Source organism: Benincasa hispida, chromosome 11, assembly GCF_009727055.1.
Source record: "Benincasa hispida cultivar B227 chromosome 11, ASM972705v1, whole genome shotgun sequence".
Classification (NCBI taxonomy): Eukaryota; Viridiplantae; Streptophyta; class Magnoliopsida; order Cucurbitales; family Cucurbitaceae; genus Benincasa; species Benincasa hispida.
In genome coordinates, this window is record NC_052359.1 from 43,709,215 (window position 1) to 43,732,570 (window position 23,356).

The following is a 23,356-nucleotide window of genomic DNA, read 5'->3' on the forward strand; positions in this document are numbered from 1 at the left end:
TTTCTTTTGAACCATAATTTAGAAAGAAGAGCTTTAGCTGCGTTGATCCAAAAGAGATTTGTCATAGGAGCCAATGTAGGAGCGGTCAGAATTTGAGAAACAACAATTTTGAGAAATATTATCTCTCACATTATTTGATATACCCATTGAATGCTGAATAAACTGAGAATCTTTCCCCAACAAGAATAAGCATAAGAACACTAAAAAAAGAGACATGATTGAGAGATTCTTCTTCCGCCTTATAGCATAGAAGACAAATCGAAGGAAGAAGACATTGATGAGGAATCTTCCATTGCAGAATTTCAGCTGAATTAAGATTTCCATTGAGCATAATCCATATGAGAATGTTGGTCTTCTTTGGACATTTAAACTGAATATAAACGATCATCCAAAGGAGGAGACGACTCCAAAAATCTAGACAAAGACTTCACTTCACTGAGAACTTGCCCGATGGTTCAAGAGACCATTTTTTATAATCATCATTCAGAATAATCAAGTAGAGGTGAGCATTAAAAGATTCTAGAAATCATCAATTTCTTCATCCTTTAACAAACGTCTGAAGGAGAATTCCATGATAATGTTCAAGAGTCCCAAAAGGCAGAGACTGAACCTCCTTGATTCAACGATAATGCAAATAAACGAGGAAAGCAAACCTTAAGAGGATAACTGTGGATCCAAGTAATAATCTAGAAATGAGTCGGATCTGATATGACTTTCTCTGGGCCTAGCTTAGTTGCGCAAGCTTGTGACCCAAGTGGGGGCATTGAAGTGATGGAACGGAGGTCTTATTCTATTGATTTGATATGGCTTTCTCTGGGCCGCCCATTTAGTCCAGAAATGAGTCCTTTGTCCATTCCCTAAAGTGAAGAGCGCCAACTTCTCAAATTTCCTTCAGGTTGTAGAGATACTCACCTATGGACTTCTAAGCCTAAAGTTATTGCTGCCACACTTGTGCCAACCAAAAACTTGAGAACCATGAATGCTCACAATTAATTTTCTCCAGACGGATTGGGGTTCTTAAATGAACCTCCAACCCCATTTAGAGATAAGGGCCAAATTTCAATGCTTCAAGACTCCAATTTCAAGTCCCCCATTAGCTTGAGCTTGAGATGTGAAATTCCACCTAACCAGATGGTTTATTTTACTGCCTTCGTTGGACCTTTCCATAAAAAAGCCCTCAATAAACGGTCCATTTCCAAACTAACCACAGAAGGCCTAAGAAATAGGGACATATAATATAAAGGAATACATGATAGCACTGAATTACACAAGGTCATGCGGCCTCCTTACTCTTTCTGAATTCATTTTTCATTTTTTTTTGGGGGGGGGGGGGGGGGGGGGGGTTGGGGTTGAGAAAGGTACCGGAAGTAAAACCCCCCTTTGGTGAAAAAGAAATGAGTAATGGGAATGTTTTTCCCCCTTAATTCAGTGGCTTTTGGGAGAATGCCCTATCCTCCCATTTTCCATATTCTTTATCCTTCTCTCTCTACTTTCTCACCTTCCATCCTCCCTCTACTTCATCTTTCCCTCTTTAAATTTCTGCACTCTCTCTATACTCTCTCCCCCAGCATGTGATGAATATTTCACTTAGTGAGGTTGATACTGCAGTGTTGAGGACAAAATTTGACGTTCTCTGGTGTTTCGTGCTTTTTTCCAGTTGCATTCTGATATAGTTGTGTAAGTTTTGCTTGCAAAATTCTTCGTTTTATAAATGCCTGAAAGATAAGGCCTTCATGTGAGGCAATAGCCTGATGAATCATCGAAGGTGGTACATTTCTGTGGCATGAAGAAAGTATGTGGAGCATAAGTGCTCGCTTAAAAAACTGGTATATGAAAACAGAAGTTAAAAGAAAACAAATTAACATTTAGGAGCTTGTTGTTAATAAATTAAATAAGCTGACTTGCCTAATTTCTTTTTTCTTAAAAAAAATTAAGAACTAAAAACACTTTGAAACCAAAGCCCAAAGAGGAACATGAAAAACTAGAGACCAAATAAGCTGACTTGTCAACTTGAGCATATCTCAAGTGTTTTAAGTCATTATATGAACCAAGAGGTGGAGATTAAATATCAATCCCCATCTCTACTTGCAGAACGACAACAGAACGATAGCTATCACTAGCAAGCTAGTCCTTGTGCTATTCAACATGCCGAGAAGTTCCTACCAAGTGTCACATGATCGACCCGCTTGAACTAAACTGAATAAGCTTAGCATTGCGTTAGAACCTTTTCTTGATTGTTTTGTGGAATCTTTCTTCATTGTACATGTTTATCGTGGATATTTATGCTTGTTGATCACCATGTTCAGTCTGTCCATAATTTGGCGTCCTTAAATAGTGTCAGTGATTTGTTTTGTTGTATTTGCAGTTCAACTCCCAAAATTCATCTGTTAGTTCTCAAGCTGGTCTGGGAATTGGAGTTCAAGCACCTGGAGTAAATGCTGTTACATCTGGTTCATTACAGCAGCAACCAAATTCCTTCCAGCAGTCTAATCAGCAGGCATTAATGACAAGTGGGGCAAAAGATTCTGGTATGATCTGTCTTCTTTTCTTCATATTCCAATGAGTTAAGGCTCCTCCATCCCTATGGTTTACCCTTCACATTCAATTTTTGCATGGGTGAAAAGGGGCACAATTGTAGTTATGCCCCTTTGTAATTACCTTGGGTAGAACATCACATATAGGAAGTGATTGGGGCATCCACTTGACTTGAGTTGAGCTGGATTTTGAATCCAACTCATTGTTTGGCCCACCAACGTCAAAAGTTGGTGCTAAATAACTCAACTCCACCGGCTTCAACTGTGTTCACTATTAAAGTTTGCACATTTATTGAAGAATTCGACATTTTCCTCTCTCTCTCTCTCTCTCTCCCATCAACCACCGCCATCGACAAACTTGACGACAGTCATTGCTGATGAAATGCTTTGATGACCACCTTTGATGGCTACTTTGGTGACCACCTTCGGCGACCACCTCTGACACCCAACTTCGACAACAATCATTGTTGCGTGATTAGTGCCACCTCACTTCAACGATATGTTCCGGCAGCTAAACTCCAACAACTACCTTTGGCAATCATCGCAAGCACCTTTGATGTCCAACTCTTGGTAACTACCACCTCTGACAGCCAACATCGACGGTCGCCTCCGTTGACCAACTCTGACCACCAACTCCATCGATCGTCTCCAATGACTAACTCTAATGACCAACTCAGACGATCGTATACTAAAGAAAAAAAAAATGGCCAGTGAAAGTGTTTAGAAATACATAATTGAAATTGTTAGTTCATAGTGTTTAATATTCTGTTTTATATAGTAATTTAACATTGATAGAAACACCTTGAGCATGTAAAAAATTATAAAATATATGTGAAGTTTTAAGTTGATATCTCAATTGACTTTTAAAAATTTGCACCAGATACCACTGATGGAATAACGAAGCTCTGCACTCTAAACCCAAACTTCCTAACTCCAGACCAAATAACTTTACAATCGAAACACAGACTTCTTAATTCCACAGACATATTAATTCCAGATTTCAAAACTCAACTTAGTGCCCCAAACAACCCCATAAATGTATAGTTTATTTAATCATCTGCCTAGATTAGTGACTAGTTGGGCAAAAAAATTTGGTATGATCTTGCTTCTTGTCTTCATATTCCTTTCGCCTCATTCCCTATGGGTGCCTTTCATATGCAATGGTAAACCAAGGGGTAAGATCAAGGCGACAAGGGGTCTTTGTCAAGGTGACCCCCTTTCTCCCTTCCTATTTGTTTTGGTGGTTGATTGTTTGAGTAGAATTTGGATCAGGATGGTAAAAAAAATAAAATAAAATTATAGAGGGCTTTGATGTTGAGAATGGAGTCCTATCCATTAATCATCTTCAATCTGCAGGCAATATGATTCTTTTCTCATCTCTTGGAGAGCAAAAGCTTTCTTCCTTGTTTGAGTCTATTATTTCCTTTTAGGAAACTTTGGGGCTTCACATCAATCACACAAAATCTGAAATTATTGGCACTAACATGGAATACTGCATGGTCGCATCCTTGGCTGTTGATTTTGGACTTAAAGTTAGAGAATGGCCATCCATCTATCTGGGTTTTACCCCTAAATGGGAAGCCTCATACGGTTACTTTTTGGGAGCCTATCTTAGAAAAGACAGAGAGATGATTAAAGGGATGGAGGGGCACTCACAAGTACTCATCCATTCTCGATTATGGAAATAGAGAGAATGCTTCTTGGGACCTTGGTTTGAGACGACATCTCATGAATGCCGAAATCATTGAATGGTCACTTCTCTCCACACTAATACATTTGCCACTAAACCCTTTGGTGGAGGATCATTGGAAATGGAATCTTGACATCAAAGGGGTATATACAGCAAATTCTTTATCAAAGACCTATCTTCCAATGGATCTCATCACTTAAGGATCTCTATTCGAACATATGGCATGGTCCAATTCCTAAAAAGTTCAAATTTTTTCTATGGGAAATTAGTCATGGTTGTATTAACACAGCTGATATTATGATAAAATAACAAAACTCCATGGGTTGTTTTTACACCAAACTGGTGTGTTCTTTGTGAAAGAATGAAAAATCCATTATGCACCTTTTTGTCTATTTTGAATTTGTTCAGATGTTTTGGATGTTCTGGACTAATATGTTGGCTGCTTGTAATTGTCCTTTGGGAAGAGTAAATGATCCTCTCACTCTCCTCCAGATGCTCCTGAACGGACCACCCATTCAAGAAGGATAAGGAAGTGTTATGGACTTACTTAAGCAAAGTTTTTTTTTTGGAATATATGGCTTGAATGTAACAAATGCATCTTCAAGGATAAAGCTACAAGTTTCGCTTCCCTTGTCGAACACGTTACTCACATTTTGTTATGTTGGTGTAAATTCACCACATTCTTTTATGATTATAGTCTTACATCTCTTATTTCACTGTGGAATTGCATTTTGTAATCATCATGGCATGAGCATCCTTTGTCCTTTTTTAATTTCATACTGTCAATGAAATTCAGTTACAATTTCTCATCAAAAAAATAAAAAATAAAAAATAGAAGGGGGCACAACTGAAATTGCGATGTCCTAATGTAATTACAGATTGGACATCACATATAAATGCATGTTTTTATTTGGCCTTCCTACCCAGATTCAAATCTTGAATTTAGGCTCCCTGCCTATGACTCCACCTCTTTTGTTATGAGTTATTACTTATTAGAACACCTTGTATTCTGTTTTTGGAATTATCTAAAAGCGTGAGGCACAAATGCTTGCTAGACATTAAAAGTAAGCAATGGAAAGAAAAGTAAGGTTTCTTTTTGGATAAGGTGTATAATAGAAAAACTTTGAAGTTATTTTATATATTAAGAAATTCAATATAATGAATTATAAAATAATAAAAATCTAAGAGTTGAGCATTACTCTTTTCATTTTTTCAATGAAAAGTTTTGCTTCCTTTTTAAAAATAATAGTAATAATTATAATAGTAAAGATTTAAGAGAGAGAGAGCTTTTTATAAGAAATTGGGGAGAAAAATTGAGTTCTGAAAGCATTTTGTAGATATTTAATTAAAAAATAAGATGTGTGCTTCCTGACACTAAAATGTACACACTTGCATTGAGAGGCTTAGCAAGGATGTGAGGTGCTTAACTTCTCTTGAGGATTTGAGGTGTGTAAAGTTGCTATTTTATCACACACATGGATTGGGAGTATCCCTTTCCATAATCATATATTAGTTTTCTTCAATGGTAAGGTGAGATTGCTTTGAGAAGTTTGAGACAGGCGATCCACTCCCATCCTTCCTCTTCCTTTTAGTCGGGTGTTTTTAGTAGAATTGTTTTGAGAGGTGTGGAAGGTAACATTCTCAATGGGTTTCTAGTGAGGAGGGATATTTTGACTCTATCTCATCTATTGTTTGCAGATGGCATGATATTGTTTTGCTCGAGGAAGGAATTGTCTTTTGTTTATCAAGCTGGAGGGGGTCCCAAGTGAATGTGAAATGTAGGTTTCAGAAAAAGTATTGCTTTTTGAGTCTATGTCAAGTCAAAGATTAACAGAGATAAAAGTCGTGTTAGCTGGCATTAATTGAGACCCTTTTAAATTGGGTAGGTGAGCGTCTACGGTGGGCTATACCTATCCTTTTCCCTCGTTGTTCTTGGGTATCCCTTTTGGTAACAACCCTGGAAGATGTCTGTTTTTAACCCAGTGATAGAGAAGTTGCAAAAAGCAATTCTCCTTTTGGAAATTATGTTTTTTCCTCCAAGGGGTAGACTCACCCTTATTAAGCAGAATCCCAATGTACTTCCTCTCTTTTTTATGAGAAGGGGTTGAGTTGGTGAAACTTGAAAGGCTCTCATCCATAAAGCGGGAGGTAATGGCTAAAACCATTGTACTTGAGTGTCTAAGCATTCATAATTTAAGAGTGCGTAATGGGGTCATATTGACCAAATGATTGTGGTGCTTTCCTAGAGAGTTTGAGAACTTCTGGCATAAGGTTATTTTGAGTATGGTTCCCATCCATTTGAATGGTCCTTATGTTGGAGTTCAAGAAGAACTTATATTAATCCTTGGAGAGCGATAGGTAAGTGGTTTCTGTTTTTTCTCTCAGTTTGTTTGGTGTTTTGTAGGTGATGGGCCTAAAACACATTTTTGGTGCCATAAGTGGCTGGGAGATGGACGATGTTGTTCCTTGTTTCTTCATTTGAGTTGTCACTTAGTGGCTTTTGTCTGTCTTTTGGTTAAGTGAAGTCGTCTTACATCTCATTGGAAGTTCCACTCCCTCAATCTTGGGTGTTGTTGTCCTTTGCCAATGGGGAAACAACAGATATTGTGATGCATTTGTTTCTATTAGGGTATTCTACTATACTCTGGAGAGAAGGGGCATTTGTTTTGGGGCCCCTATCCTTTGAAGTCGAGGTGTTGATAGATGAGAGGTGGGGCATCAATGATTTTGTGGAAAAGGTGGTGCTATCGTCAAGCTTCCATATTCGGTTATCAGATCGATGAGAGAGCTGAATGTAAGGGATGAGTTGCATATAGGAGGCCCATTCAACAATTGCATCATCTTTGAAATTCCTTCTAAAATTCAGAGTCTAGGATATGTTCCCACGGTTCCACACATGATTAATGAATGCAAATGTAGATTCAACAATAGCAAAGAACTTGGAGAATTACATATCCATAGTTCAAACCAAAAAGCCATGGAGGTATGGTCCCCAATATTGTACCGAAGATTGCTGTAAATGAGGTTCTCCTGTTTCAAAATGAGATCACGTTATGGTTTTTCTTTCAAGTGTTAACAATCTGGTCTGTTGAGGTCTAGGCATGGTGAAGGACGGTTGTCGGGGTTAAAAAGTCAATGTCTTGGTTGCAGATTCCAGTGAGAAGGATGGTGGGAGGGAAGGAGAGAGGGAGAGAGAAAACATGACTACCATAATTTGAGGGATTATCGAGAGATTTAGGGCATGTTTGATAGGCAACTCAAATTTTGCTTTATGTTTTCAGATTTACTGAGTCCAAGGAATATGTGTTTGGTAGGCAGTCTGAATTTTGTTTTCAAAAACTGTTTTCGGATTCCGTGATCCAAACAATGCAAATTTTGAAAATAACATTTTTATGTTTTCAGTGTATTCAAATTTAAGATAAAAACATTAACAAATATAGGATTTCATGTTATAAACTCAGTTATTTTTATTAAGTTTAAATATTTAATATATTATATATTATATTACATAATAATAATTATACAAACTTTTTAACGTAAAAAGTTCATAAAATAGTTAGTAATAATTTATATTCAACTTAATATTTAGTGAGTGACTATAATTAATTTTATGGTTTATAAATATATTATCAAACAATTTTTGAAAAAATGTTTAAATTTTAATTTAAATTTTGAATTTTCTACGAAATACATATCTGAAAACATGAAATACAATTATTTTTCATTGAATTCCTTGTTTTCAAATTTCTGTTTTCAAATTGTCTACCAAACAAGTCCTTAGGGAAGCGGTGGATCCAGTTAAATTTTAACCTCTCGATGATGTGCATTGCCACATATTTTCCAAGTTATCCTTCCTTACCATGAAATGAGATATTGATAACTGAAATGTTTATGTTTTCTCATAGAATTAAATAAGCAAGACTGAAGAAATTCTTGTGTAATGCAGATGTTGCCCATTCAAAAGTTGAAGAGGAGCAGCAGCAGCAACAGCAGCAAAGTTTACCTGAGGATACTACTGATTCTGCTGCTGGTTCTGTCCTTAGAAAGAATCTGATGAGCGATGATGATTTAAAAGGATCATATCCAGTAGATACTCCAGTACGTTTTATTTCTTCAGCAATACTTCAGTGCATGAATCGTTCATTGTCAAACAGGCTGTTAAATGTTATTACATTACATATACAATATGAACCTGTATATTAAAGAGACTACGTCTAAAATTCCTAATGTTTGCTTAGAGCTTCTACGTAAATGAAAATAATCAAACAAATTTGTTGGATATTCAGTTTACTTGCAGATACCTCCTACCTATGATTAGGAGCTGAAATATATTGAAATATAAAAGATAAAGAACTACAAATAAACCAAGTTTAAGGCACTTGGAGCCTCCCCTCTTGAGTATGCTAACCCAAGCCCTAAATCACTCAACAATTGCTTGCCTTCCCTCAGTCCCCTCCCTCTAATCATAACCAAATAGACTAACTCCCTAACTCATTACCTTTATGCCTTGCTAATACCATACTAATATTCCTAGCTAAGACCCTTCAGTATCCTCAATGCTCCTTCTCTCCTCCCTCCCTCCCTCCCAGTCTCCTCCCATCCACCGGAAGTTCACCCCAACCATGCTGTCGATCCCTGTACCTCTAGACCATCACCATTCACTATGGCTCTCCCCCAACCATCCCAATCAGTCACCCTTGATAGGAAATCTTTCTCCATTGAAGTTTACCCTTACCTAGAGGTGCCAGAATGCGTATATCAGAAGCCACAAGAGACAAAACTTTCTCCATCTGGATACTGGAGTACTCTTTGATGGATTAGAGACATCCTAAACCTTTCGTTATTTTGCACCCCTGAACCAAAAATATTTCAAGGAGATTTGAGTTGATGGTCAAGTTCTCTGGCTCAAGCAGATATCTAGCAGAAAGGGATACACCATGGACCTGGTAAAGCTGGACTACAATGGTGGAAAAACAGGCTTCTGATATCGGTAGGAGAGCAAAGAAAAGGTTGGAGTACATTTCACGTAATTACACAATTCTAAGCTCTTAATGTCTAGTCTAGGTAAGTAACCCTTAATTCAAGAGTTATCACCCACCCCAAAAAGTTGCAAAAAAGAGAGAAGACATTGTCTAGAAGTGTGATTGCTATCCATCCAGGAAGCTTCTGATAATGTTAAGTGAAAAAAATTTCAATCTTCTCCTTTGAAGAGATGATTAAGGAGAAGAAAGATGTGGCTACACCTTCTGATCAAGAGACATGACTATCTGAAAGTAGAATAAAGCAATTTTTAAAATATGGTAACTTGATCTCAATGAACAAAAGTATTATCTTCAGATCAGTTAACTCTTTTATAGATGATGCACCCATCAGGATTCAAGTTGGTAAGCATGTAGCCTCACACTTTTCGAATAAATATTCTTTGTCTTCATCTTATAGAAAGCAAATACTTTTTTTTGGAAAAAGAAACATTTCATTGATAAATGAAGGAAGGGAAAGCCCCCAAATACCAATAGATGATTACAAAAGAAGTGCGCCAATTAGTGACTAAGAAAGATAAACTATAATGAATGAAAGGGTGCTTAATTTTGCACCAAGAAAATGTAGAAGACAAAACAAACTCTATAAAAGTATTACAGGAGGAAAAAAAATGTCATGGAAAACCCTTCGATTTCTTTCACCCCCATCTTCTTACGACCACCACAAGGATGACCTACCAATAAAGAAGCCAAAATATCATATATGTTATTGGGGCAAGTAAAGGACCTTCCAAAAGCCTGCAAATAATATCCCAAAAGCTAGCAGCAAAAGAACATTGTATGTACAAATGAGCAGGATATTCAACATGAAAATGACACTTGTGGCACCAAGAGGAAGAAAGATGCATACAAGGCATACAGCGCTGCAGACAATCATTAGTATTTATGGCACTCAAGCTAAGCTCCCAAAGAAAGATATTTATCTTTTTAGGATAACGGTCTTTCCAGATCACAAAGTAGGATCTACTGTGCCAACCAAATAAGCCATGAGGGATTTAACAGCAAAAACCGAGAAGGGATCTAGAGGCCAAAACCAAGAATCAGAATAGGAATGCAATTTGACAGAAGTCAGGTGCTGAGATAAGGATGCCCATTCTGAGATCTCCAAATCAGTGAGATCGTGTTGTAAATGTAAATCCCATGCCTGTGAAGATGGAAGCCACACATTAGCCACAGTAGTCTTCGGATGAAGAGTAAGACGAAAAAGTCGAGGATAAATGGCGGAAAGAACACCAGAAGTTCAAGAACAAGAAAATAACTGTAATATGTAAAGTAATTGGAGGAAGTTGGATGGATACCTTCCATCCCAGAAAACTATAAAATTGTTTACGGTCTTCACCTCACACATTCTGTCTTTATCTACTACACCGCACTAACCCACTCTCCATTATGACTAATATACCGACATTGACAATGCCCAAGCCTTATCGCAATCCTATTATTTTCTTGAGTATATCTTTGATATCAATGTGTCACGTCTAAGTAACCAACTTCTTTTCAAAATACGGAGTTGGAGGTCTAATGCAATATCACCTAGGATATTATTTTTTGAAAATAAACAACTTTTGGTTGTTTTCATTCAAGAGCAGCTGTTGCACTAATTCCATAGAAGTGTTCTGGACCTCTGGTCATTCATCCAAAAATTTAGTATCATTTGTCTATTTTTATTTATTTTGTTCTCTCTTCTTAAGAGTATTTGTATCTTTGAGCATTGATTTCTTTTCACTATATCAACGAAAAGTTTTGTCGTCTTTTTTAAAGAAAAAACTAGGATAATTTTTTTGTTGCCTTTTCTTGGAGTGTAAAATACTTTGTGATTATTCCATTTTCTTTTCTAAATCCAATTGGAAAATGTTTATATATATATATATATTAAAATAACTTCTGTGAGAGGTTTTTCCTCTAATACTTCTTATTAAATTATTTGTTTTATAGAAACTGTATCACTTGATAATCAAAACAGCGATCTAAATTTCCACTATCTGTATGTTGTAGGTTGGATCATTGACTGAGACAGCTTCAGTGTCGAGAGAAGATGACCTTTCTCCTGGTCAACCTTTGCAGTCTGGCCAACCTTCTGGGAGTCTTGGTGTCATTGGCCGAAGAAGTGTTTCTGACTTGGGTGCCATTGGTGATAACCTTGGTGGGTCCTCGATGACTACTGGAGGAATGCATGATCAGTTCTATAATTTGCAAATGCTTGAAGCTGCATTCTACAAGCTACCTCAGCCGAAAGACTCAGAGCGTCCAAGGAGCTATACTCCAGTACAGATACATATTTCTTTGTTTTATTTACTTTATTCCATAGAGTGTCTTACTCTAAGCTTATATCATCTGCAGAGGCACCCTGCAATTACTCCTCCGAGCTATCCTCAAGTACAGGCCCCTATTATAAACAATCCTGCTTTATGGGACCGATTGGGTCTAGAGACCTATGGCACTGACACCTTGTTCTTTGCATTTTACTATCAACCGGTATTACTCTCTCTCTCTTTTCATGTAACGCTATTCTTTGAAAATGAGTTTAATGATGTGCTGGACCACAGAACACCTATCAACAATATTTGGCTGCTAGAGAATTAAAGAAGCAATCTTGGAGATACCACAGAAAATATCAGACATGGTTTCAACGACATGAAGAGCCAAAAGTTGCTACGGATGAATATGAGCAAGGAACTTATGTGTACTTCGATTTCCATGTTAACAATGATGACCTACAACATGGATGGTATGTTTACATATTAATCTCACCAAATTTTCTGTTTGGTACCTCATTTCTTGTTGACTTGTGTAAATGTAAGGTGTGATCTTGTGTTTCATGACAAGGCCATTTCTACTTTTATGGATATGTAACAAAAATATTGCTTGTGTATTGTGTCAGTAACTATATATGAATTATTTCTGTAATGTAGGTGCCAAAGGATTAAAACTGAGTTCACTTTTGAGTATAACTACCTCGAAGATGAACTCAATATATAGAGGTTGTAATGGCTTTGATCAAGTGACCGAGGTTTGAACTTTTTCCCCATCCTTTTGAAGTGCTAACCCTTTTCTCGTTTTACAGAAACTAGAAAGAGAGATATATCCGTAGCTTGACAACTACTTGTATTAATTATAGTGGGTAATGGGCGAAAAGAATGGAAGTCAGCACATTTTAGTCTTTGGTGAAGTCTCGTTTCTTCTTTAGATGTTTGAATTATTTCCACTTTGTAATGAAATTTTCAAATAGCAGTTACATATTTTGTGTGTAGTTTAGATTTTGTAATTTTTAACTTTGAATTAGTATGAAGGTCAATTCGATCATCTTTATTTTCATTTTACACTTGCAGGTTCATTATCAGGGAAGATTGCAGTCAGTTAAAGGTTGACTTAGCCTTTTTGTTTTCCTTTTTCTTTTTAATTGTAAAGGACACATGGTTATCGGTTATAAAGATATTATATTGCCTTCCCTTATAATATATCTTTTTATGGTGTTCATTGGATCAGATCAGACCCTTTATTAAGCCTCTTTATAATAGACTTTGGAGTGAGAACTTAGAATTTCCTAGGCTACAAGAAGCCCAGGAGAAAATGAATTAAATCTCAACCTTAGCTTTAGTCTTGACAACTTATCTGAGTCGTATCGAATGATTTTGATTACTAAGATCCATACTTGTTTTCCTGTAATAAATGTTCTCAAGAAGCATTTAACAGTACCACTGAGTTTTAAGAAGTATGGGCCTAACATGTGAATACATGGGCCTTTTACGGTGTAAAGATAACCCTTTTTCACTGATACCTTCAACTTTTTGGTGCATGGATGAATTGATGGGAAAGTATGGAGGAATCGTTATTTGCTTTCTGATGCGATTTTATTATTAGTGCCTTGAAAATATTAGTTGACCAGTACAAATAAATCATGTATGTTCATAGAAATTATTGTTATTTGTTAGATCAACAATTGCAGGGGTGTTGAGTAGAACCGCCAACTTTATCTATCGAGTTACGCTTGGATTGACGTTAATGAGTTATTAGTCCGTCGGATTTTCCTTTTTAATGTTGAAATGGAAGTAGGGCCTGCCTAGTATGTAATTGAACATAAAAACTTGATGTTTTATGTGCTTAGTTTTGGAATGGTGTGGCTGTGGGTGGCCCATCTCCAAATTGACTTTCCTTGATATTGTTTTTCTTTTCCCCCTTTTTCCACCTTAGGACATAATCTTCACTTTTTTTTTTCTGTCTAAATTTAACTTATTCCAAAAGGAACAGCTGAAATCTGTTTTGTTCATTTCTTAAGTTATAATTTTTCAAATTAGAAATTCAAATTTTCGTGACACTTTCATTATTGCATATTAAGACAAAGCTTACCTAAACATAAAATTATGAGATATACCTAAGTTTTGTCCATTCGAGTGTCTATATTACATATGCACTTAGAAAATATAGGATAATAAAATTACATATTTCAACGTGAAGTTTAATGGTTCAAATGTTCTAATATTTAAAATACCTTTATTTGGTTAGTATAAAAAACTTTTAAAAGTCCTGATCTTGGAAAAAAGCACTCTTTTAATTAATTCTTAATGCTAAATAATGAATTTGTCTCAATCTGACTGGAGATTGAGAACTGATCACCACGGAGGCATCCTCCGGTGCAAAGGAATCATGTCCTTTTTTATTTTAATCTCTATGAGATTCTCAAAAAGTGTCGACATACTTCAATTTATCACTAACAGCATATAAAGTAAATAATCATCCATTCTAAATTAGAATGGAAATTATAGTGTTCGACAATAACTCAAATTTGTTTTTGAAAGATTTTTAAAGTGTTTTTAAACTTGTTTTTATCCAAAGAATTTAAATAAAAAAACATTTTTTGAAAAATATTTTTTTTTTGCTTAGTCAATTCAAACAAGCTCTTCTTTTTATCGATCATACAATTTATATGATTACTTTATAAAGTTCATCGACGGATTCTTAGAACTTTTAGATGTGCTACGATCGTATTAGACTATGTAGACTAAATTTTGAAAGTTTGAAAAATATATATATTTTTTATTTTCTTTTTTTTAGTTAAACATATGGAAGGATGAAAATACAAACTTTTTCAAAATTTAGTAAAAAGGTATAATGGCTTTTGCTAGTTGTGTTATGTTTATGTTAGCAGGTTCTATTTGAATTAGCTAGGATAAATAGTGTTTTCTAATAAAAGTATTTTTATTTAAATTCTTTTATAAAAATTATTCAAAATAAACTTTGAAAGTGTTTTAAAAATTATTTTGAGTGGTTATCAGATACCTCAATTTTTTTTTTCTCAAAATGACTTGTTATCAAAATCGAACACTTGAAAAGTTAAATACACACTGTTTTTCAAAAAAAAATAAAAAATAAAAAATAAAAACCAAGTCTTAAAGAAGAGAAATCATATTGGCATTTTAAACTTTTTTTTTTTAAAGCCAAATTGGGGCACATGCCCTACCCCTTTCTATTAGTTGAAATATAAATGCTATTCTTTTGTTGTGTTTACAAGGAGTTGTTTTGGAATTTGGATGAGAAGTCCATTAATGTTGTTTGTTAGAGTTGACAAGGAATCAAAATAAAAATTACATACTATTTTTATATTTTTAACTGAATGTTAAGTTAAATCAAATATAGCTCAATTTGTATGGTTAATGATTCGAATCTTTCTTTTCTCAATTATAGTATAAAAAAGACATTGTTAAAAATATGTCAATATAGTTTGTAATTAAAATAATAATAATAATAAATTTAAGTAAATATCACCAACGAGATCCGATTTGAATTCTCACCTCTCAATGTACTTAAAAAAAAAGTTAATGAAAATTAAGGTTGATGGGAAGAGTGGAGTAAGCCTTGCTATGTTTATTTTTATTATTCTTCTTTTAAAAAAAAAATAATGAAAAGAATGTTGAATCTCCGTTAAAAATAAGAGATAAATAAATCTGATTCCTCGTGTTCCACCTTGTCCATCACGTGTGAGCTTAGATTAAAATGTAATCCAAATATACAAACTTTATGTTATATTTATATACATACATATAAAATTAAATTCTGTGATTGCGTCGGCGACCGACCACCATAACACATAGGCACATATGAAATGACAATTATGTCCCTTGGGGCCACGTCAGCCATTTTTCTTCAAAATCTTATCATTCATTTGCCTTTTAAGTAAAAGACAAGGAAAGTGGGCTACCTTTTTTCTCCTTTCCTTTTCTTCATCCCCAATCACATTACCATTTTATTTTATTCCTTTCCTTCCTTCTTTTTTTATTTTATTTTCTTTTATTTTCTCTTTTTTCGTATTATACTTTGTATTATAATTTAAATAATATTAATGTCTCTCCAGTTTTCATACACGGTTTGGGGTTTACCATTCTACGTTTATTTTTTCTTTTTAATTTTATAAAATGCCTTTTTGTTATATAAAAAAATGCTAATTATGACTATTTCCATTTTCTTCAAAAAAAAAAAAAAAAACCCTCCTAAATTTAACGTTTGAATGTAATAATTTTTTGCTATTAAATACTTTTTATTTAAGAGTTCAACCATATATGGAAATGACAAGATTAAATTTTTTTTATCGGGTACTTGAAAGGAAGCTTGTGTCTTAATTAATTGAGTTATATTAAAATTAGTCATACTACCACTTAAATGGAAATGTGATAGATTGATTTAGTTTGGAAAATGAAAATAACAATTTAATAGGACATTATACGAAAAAAAAGTACATCAACTATCGACTCGAGCCTAGTTTAACTTGCTAAGTCGATTGTCAAAAGTGGAAAAGAAAAACTTGCTAAGACAAATAACTTCTAGAAAGAGGTTAGTGGTATAAAACCCCACTTCACTTTGAGCTTGCTTAAAAAAAGTAAAAGATATATCTAAGATTTAAAAGATCATGCCAACAAAATTATCAAAATTCTAATTTTATGCAAATGTCGATAGAAATATAAAAAAAAAATGTCAATATCGATGATTTTTTGAAAAGATATAAAAAATAATTTAAATTAGTAATTACATTAGAGACATTTTGTTGCTTATTTTGTATATTTCATAGATTTTTTTAATGGAAATATTGATTCACCCTTACGTTGATGTCCAACACTTAGAACTATGAAAATATTGATGGAAAATCACTCATTACCGTGTCAACTTTTTTTTAATAAACAACTGCAGGGATAGAGGATCGAACCTTCACCTCTAGAGAAGAAGGTCATGTCAATTATCGTTGAGTTAATCTTACTTCGACAGCCACAATAAATACAACTCAATTGATATAATATTTGTACTATCCATTTCTAAATTAAAAGTCGATTAAACCCACCCACTTATTGTCTAAAAAAATGGAGCCCACTTTGGCATTATTTTGTCAACTTAACGCTCATTGAATTAGATAGATTTTTTTGGGGGAAACAAAATCAAATTTGAGAATTGTTTAGCCACGCAAGATGTTATGTAAAAATGAACTAGATAACGCAATGAAAAAAATTAGAGGATAAATTTAGGCTAACATACAAAATATACTTTTCAACTTTATTTATTTTTTCTTAAAATACCTCTATTATTTTACTAGTTGTTGTATCCTAAATGTTTCAAAATTAACATTGTTGTAGAAATAAGTTAAGATGTTAGATGAAAATTGAGATACGAAAAGTTTTACTCTAAAAAATTGAGATATGTAATAGTGACTTCAAATGGTGTGGCGATGGAAGTTTTGAAATATGTGTTGCAACTTCTTTAAATAAATAGAGTTAGTAATATTTGGGATGCATTTATTTTTATGCAGCTCATTTCAATCCTAAAGTAGAAAAAAAATAAAGAAATAATAGTTTGTGACTTGTCAACAATTTGGATAATTGGATAGTTGCAAAGAGATCTATGAAAATTTTTTCTAGTAGTATCATACTACATTTATTCATATTACAAATTTGTTCATAGATACTGGCGAATTCACATTAATTTTAGTAAGTCTCACTCTAATATTAAAAGTTACACAATAAATGGAGGAAGTACTAGAAATTTTCTCTATATCTAGCAAGGATGCACCATTTTCTTTTTTAAAAATATAAGGTTTCTTTTTGTTGTGAATGGTGGAATTGAGTCTCCAATTTCTAGTTTGTACGTTTTTATGCCAATTGAATTATGTCTATCTTAACAAAGTAAGATTGTTTTATCCAAAGGAAAGATATATTTTTGATAATTAAGTCATAAATTTATAACACAAAGTATAAGAAAAAAAAATATTTTCCTTTTTATTTGGGTTAAGAAAATATAAATATTTTCCTTTTTGATTGGGGTTAAGAAAATATAAATTTTTTTCCTTTTTGATTCAAGGTTAAAAATTATATATATATAATTTGAAGAATTTCAAAAATAGAAAAAATAAGATAAACTATTTACAAAATTTTATTTTATTTTATTTTTATACAGGTTGGTCGAAGCTATCACTATCTATCTATATATATATTTTATTATTTCTATAAATATTTTGATATTTTTTCTATATGAAAAAATTTCTATATATTTCTTTCGTTTTTGATTGGGGGTTAAGGTTAGTAAATAAAGGCAACATAACTGGTACAGATACTGCTGAGTTGCAGAGACAAAGAGAGAGACAGAAAGAAACCTGATTCCTCTGTTTCGCTTTCCAACGCCATTTTCCACACAAATCCAAACGAGAGAGAGAGCAAAAGGCTTTCTCTTCTCATTTTGAATTTTCAATCCTTTGTTCCAATAACATATCACCCATTTCTTCTTTTTCTTGTTCTTCAAATCACAACGCTCCTTCTCTTCTTCTTCGTCTTCTTCTTCTTCTGCTTGTTCACATTATACTATTCTTTAATCCTCCATTCAATTATAACCGTTGGGGGGCCCCATTTATCTATTATTTATATCTCTCTCATATACCCATCTCTGAATTTTTCCTTTCCCACTCTCCACTTTCTCTGCTGGCGGTTGTGGTGTTCATCTTTTTCAGCTTCACGTTTTTTCAATACCACATTGGATTCATACCTTCCCCTTTCATTCTGTTTTCTTAATTCAATAACAATCCCACAACCCCACAATATACTTTTCTCTCTTTGTTTGATTTGTTCATTGTTCGTCCTTTTTTGGGGCTGTTCTTGTTCTTGTTCTTCCTTTTGCCCTGTTTCACTCTAACCCTTCTCTTTTGTCAGTTTTTCCTTATTTGGGTTTGTTTCTGTTCACTCCAATCGTTCTGTTTCCATTGAAGATCCGGAAAGGATTGAAATTCTCATCACTTTTCTTCTATCGCGTACTTAACTTTATTCGTAGTGTTAATTCTTAGCTTTTGCTCTTTTCTGTTCTTCATCGCTTTATTGGATTCTTTTCTCTCTCTCTATCACGATCTCTATAGTCGTGGGGGGGAAATATCGCTGGATCTTCGGTTTTTTCAGGCCGCCATCAGTACCAAATTAGGGGAAGAGGGGAAACGCTGAGTCTTTCTTCTTTTTTTCTCTTTCCTTTTCTATAATCAATCTATTGAGACCACTTTCATTTGCTCTTCTTTTGAAGTTCATCTGGGTATAATTGCTTTTGTTATTGGATTCCTTTTTTCCCTTTTGTTGGTTGTGAAAGAGGTGGGAGAATGGGAAGATTAGGGTTCCTGAAGTGGGTTTTATTGGTTGGGGTTTTGGGTTGCTATGTTGAAGGTCTTGGAGTTAATTGGGGAACCATGGCCAATCATAGATTACCCCCTAAGACTATTGTGCAGATGTTTAAGGATAATGGGATTAAGAAAGTGAAGCTGTTTGATGCAGATCAGTCTTCCATGGGTGCTCTGGCTGGGACTGGTATTGAGGTCATGGTTGCCATTCCTAATGATCAACTTTCCGCCATGGGAGACTACAATCGAGCTAAGCAATGGGTGCAGAGGAATGTCTCCCGTTACACCTTTGATGGAGGAGTTACCATCAAGTAATTTATTCCACTTTCTATAACTGTTTCAAACCACAGAAAATTGATTGTGTTTCCTTTGTTTTGATATTTTCTGCTTTCTTTTCTTATGCTAAGCCTGTTCTGTTATTCTATGGATCTTGCAAATCCTCATCCCATGTAGATAGTTATGTTATTTCCAAATCTGAGGAAGTCACTGGGTTTGCACCGTCAACTTTGCAATCATTTGGATGGTTGTTTGAATTTATTTATTTCTTGTTGAGAATTAAGATAAGTCTCTTCTATTTATTACCAATCTGAGAAACATGGTTTGAAATTTTTTTCCTGAGATGGGTTTTGGAAATTGAATTTCAAGTTCTTTTTTCTTTTTTGTAAGCATTGACTTTTCTGATTATACTAATCATAAAATAATATATGAATCGTTGGCTTCTCCAGCTTCAGCAAAGGGTGGAAAGTTCTTTAACTATTTAAAAACAGGTCGTGGATGTGGTTTACTTTGACCGTGAATCCTTGAATGGGTTGATCTTTTCTGCTCATGAATTCAGCTTAGTTGATTTTCTATGAAATTGGATCTTATGTTTCTTCAAATAGATCAATAATATGTATAATTATAGTGCATGTCAAATCTTTTTCTTTAAATAGACGCCTGTCGTTTTCTTATTTAAATACCAAAGTTTAAAGTACAGTTAGCAATTTCTTTGTGCAAATCTCCTTGCAAGAGGCTAATTTTATCTCCTTGGATGGAAGGTATAAGAGCCTTTTTGGTGGAGATTCTCATATTTCGCTGCATCAACTTCATCCAATTTCTTTCGAGGAATACATATGAGTATAATATAAATAAATCATGTAAAACAAACAAAAAAAGAAACTGTGTTCGAGTACTTAGCTTTGATCAAACTCTTGGGAAGTTTCATTTATCTTTCAATTGAGTTGTTCACTTGCTGTTGATGTTTAAATTAGAATATTGGATGGGTTTGCTTTGTTGATTTTGTCTTGGGGTTATGAGCATAAAACTAACCTTTTCCTTACTTTGCTGATCTTGTTCAGATATGTTGCTGTTGGCAATGAACCATTTCTGTCATCCTATAATGGATCATTCTTGAATGTTACCTTTCCAGCCCTTCAAAACATTCAAAACGCACTCAATGAAGCAGGTCATGGAGACTCCATTAAGGCAACGGTGCCCTTAAATGCTGATGTTTACAACTCTCCGGTTAATAGCCCGTATCCATCTGCTGGTAGGTTCCGTAGTGATATTAATGGACTCATGACTGACATTGTCCAGTTTCTAAGCAAGAACAATGCACCTTTTACTGTAAACATTTACCCTTTCCTTAGTCTTTATGGCAATGACAACTTCCCTTTCGACTATGCTTTCTTCGATGGTGCAAGTAATCCTGTTGTTGACGTTGGCACTGGGATCCAGTACACCAATGTTTTCGATGCCAACTTCGATACCTTAGTTTCGTCTCTGAAAGCTGTTGAACTCGGGGACATGCCCATTCTAGTTGGCGAGGTTGGATGGCCAACTGATGGTGACAAGAATGCCAATGCCGGAAATGCATACAGATTTTACAATGGCCTTCTACCAAGGCTTGCAGCCAACAAGGGCACCCCACTGAGGCCTGGATTCATTGAAGTATACTTATTCAGTTTTCTTGATGAAAATGGCAAGAGCATTGCTCCAGGAAATTTCGAGCGGCATTGGGGTATTTTTGGGTATGATGGTCAGCCAAAGTTTGCCATGGATCTTTCTGGTCAGGGCCAAAACAAACTACTTGTGGGAGCACAAAATGTTCAGTATCTTCCCAAAAAGTGGTGTATGTTCAATCCAAATGCAAAGGATCTAAGCAAACTTGCAGATAACATAGATTATGCATGCACCTTTTCTGATTGCACTTCCCTTGGATACGGATCTTCTTGCAATAATTTGGATGCTAATGGGAATGCGTCTTATGCATTCAATATGTATTTCCAGGTGCAGAATCAAGATGAATTGGCCTGTAATTTTCAAGGTTTAGCCACAATGACCTCACAGAATCTTTCGCAAGGTACTTGCAATTTCATCATCCAGCTAGCTTCCTCGCCCTCGTCCCAGGCTGCTTCATTTGTTAGTTTAGCATCTATGGCCTTGTTATTCACAGCACTGCTGCTATAATTTGCTTCTGTAGATACCTTATGATGATGACCCATTTTGTTACTTTTTTACTTCAATTTTTTTTCTAATGTATTCGTAGGTATACATTAAAGTTATCGATTAATTGATTGATTCTATTCAATCACTATTGTGGTTCTGATCATGGTCATGTGCCATATTGGACTTGGAATTTTAGTTGAATCTTTTATCGGTTCTGCATATGAAAAGAGGTATTAACGGGGGGATATAACTATTTCCTACCAACTGTACGGATCTCTGTCATGAGCGAATAAATAATGTAAATAAATTTAATTACTCGGTACTACAAGTAGTAATCAGTCTATTATACTAGAAATTGGACACAAGGACGGTTTATGTGTGCTTGAGAGTTAAATGAGGAGCTGCAGTACTCTAATTTGAATAGAAAGGGTAGTATACATTGAAGAACCAAATTGTGTTGCAGCTTCGGGTTCGGTGTGTCGGTAGTAGGTTTTACGAAGAGGAGGGAAAGGTAGTAGGAGTAGAAGAAGAGGCATTCATCATTCTCATCTCCATAACTCTCTTATGTGAATTGGAATGCAATAAACTCACAAAAGTAGGGCTGTTGGCTGGTCTATACTCTGGTAACAATCTTCCTGACTTCTTGTATCTAACTCCACATGCATTGCATAATGTCTTGGGTCCCAATGGTCCACTTCTCCACTGTGGAGTCCTCTGTGCTTGACAATGGCTGCATCTCCTCCCACTCCCTGCACCCTGTTGCTGCTGCTTCTTCATACTCTTCTTGACTGTTGTTTCTATCTGATCCATATCTATCGTCTTCTCTGTTTCTCCTCCTCCTCCTCGAGCCTTAGGCGGAAGTAAGAGCTCACTATCAGCCAACCAATAGGTTTGTTGCAACAAAAGAGGGTCTGCAGAGGAGGTCAACTGTAAAAAATGTTTGTTCTGCAGCAGGTTCAGTTGATGGAGATGTTGACCAACGAGAGGGCGAATGATTGCTTTGGAGGGCGCTCGCCGCCTTCTCTTGCTTCTGGCCTTGCCAGGGACTGCAGGAAAGTGGGTGAACGACGAGTTGGAAGAAGGGGGTGCAGGGTGAGAAAGTGAACTTGGTTTTGTAGAGGGGCTGTTTAGCTGTGTGGATAGTTGTAGGGGTGGGAGGGGGAGGGTGCTTCCTTTGGTTGATGATAAGCATTCTTCCACAAATGCTGACAGCCACTCCAAGCTTACATCAACATCCTGTTTCATCAAATGAAACTCAACATTGCTGAGATGAGAATAAGGCAAGCAAAGCAAGCAATGGATTTTAAAATGACATACCATTGTCATCCCCTGTGAGGAGTAGAGAGCGTCGTCGAGAGTGGAAGAAAACTCAGCCCCAAGTTTAGAACAGTCGTCTTGCTCGTATTGGCAGTTAACCGACACCATTTTCGATTGGTAATCCATGGGGAATGGAAGCAACAGCAAAGGGAAGAGAGAGGGAGAGAGAAGAAATACAATAATAATTGGAGGAGTGTGAAATATGAATGTGTGTAGCAGTAATAGTGTGTGTGGTGGTGATGTTTATGAGTTGGTTTTGGACTCTTTTTTCTGTCGGCAGATTACGATGGTTTTCTTTTGGCAACTAACATAATTACTCAAATCAACGTCCCCATCTCTCCTTCTCTCTCTCTCTCTCTGGTAAAACATAATTATATGGAGAGTTACATTGTTTGTGTTTGGTGTACAAAGTTGAGTTGAATTAGTAATTATTATCTGTGTTTGGATGCTGAATTGAGTTAAGTTGAGTTGGGTATCTTGTACTATTTTTGTAAATGAAATTGATTTTATTTATTTTTTTTATTGTCAATTTTAATTTTCAACTATACACATATATATATTTTTAACTTTTCTATAAAGGCCAAAAAAAAAAAAAAAAATTAATGAAAATAAAGTTTCCAATTCTTTTCCATTCTCAAAACATAACAAATTCCCTACAAAGTATTCATATACAAACCACAAAATTTTGAATTTATTTTTTCAAGCACTCAAATATAATTGA

The 23,356-nt window shown here is 35.1% G+C and overlaps 3 protein-coding genes across 5 annotated transcripts in view; 2 read left to right on the top strand and 1 right to left on the bottom strand.

The window, feature by feature from the left end:
- The window catches only part of LOC120090441 (general negative regulator of transcription subunit 3), a 29,531-nt gene extending 16,751 nt beyond the window's left edge, over window positions 1-12,780 (top strand). For 2 of the 3 annotated variants that reach the window (XR_005485543.1, XR_005485542.1), the window contains exons 11-18: window positions 2,366-2,528; window positions 8,171-8,322; window positions 11,259-11,528; window positions 11,604-11,738; window positions 11,810-11,991; window positions 12,176-12,244; window positions 12,328-12,427; window positions 12,593-12,780. Coding sequence is in view for 1 of the 3 variants with exons in the window: in XM_039048107.1 (XP_038904035.1) it covers window positions 2,366-2,528; window positions 8,171-8,322; window positions 11,259-11,528; window positions 11,604-11,738; window positions 11,810-11,991; window positions 12,176-12,242 (969 nt within the window). In the remaining 2 variants the exon portion in view is untranslated. Of the gene's footprint in view, window positions 1-2,365; window positions 2,529-8,170; window positions 8,323-11,258; window positions 11,529-11,603; window positions 11,739-11,809; window positions 11,992-12,175; window positions 12,274-12,327; window positions 12,428-12,592 lie in introns of all 3 variants that reach the window. The other variant, XM_039048107.1, reaches the window with a different exon arrangement.
- Window positions 12,781-17,855: 5,075 nt separating this feature from the next.
- Window positions 17,856-21,481, top strand: LOC120090362 (glucan endo-1,3-beta-glucosidase 8-like). Its single transcript, XM_039047973.1, has 2 exons — window positions 17,856-19,202; window positions 20,229-21,481. The coding sequence occupies exons 1-2, from the start codon at window positions 18,874-18,876 to the stop codon at window positions 21,337-21,339; spliced, it is 1,440 nt and encodes a 479-aa protein (XP_038903901.1). The 5' UTR covers window positions 17,856-18,873; the 3' UTR covers window positions 21,340-21,481.
- Window positions 21,482-21,630: 149 nt separating this feature from the next.
- LOC120090363 (GATA transcription factor 12-like) lies at window positions 21,631-22,973 on the bottom strand. The gene is made up of 2 exons (XM_039047975.1): window positions 22,636-22,973; window positions 21,631-22,554 (listed from the first exon to the last, which is right to left on the bottom strand). The coding sequence occupies exons 1-2, from the start codon at window positions 22,759-22,761 to the stop codon at window positions 21,811-21,813; spliced, it is 870 nt and encodes a 289-aa protein (XP_038903903.1). The 5' UTR covers window positions 22,762-22,973; the 3' UTR covers window positions 21,631-21,810.
- Window positions 22,974-23,356: the final 383 nt, after the last annotated feature.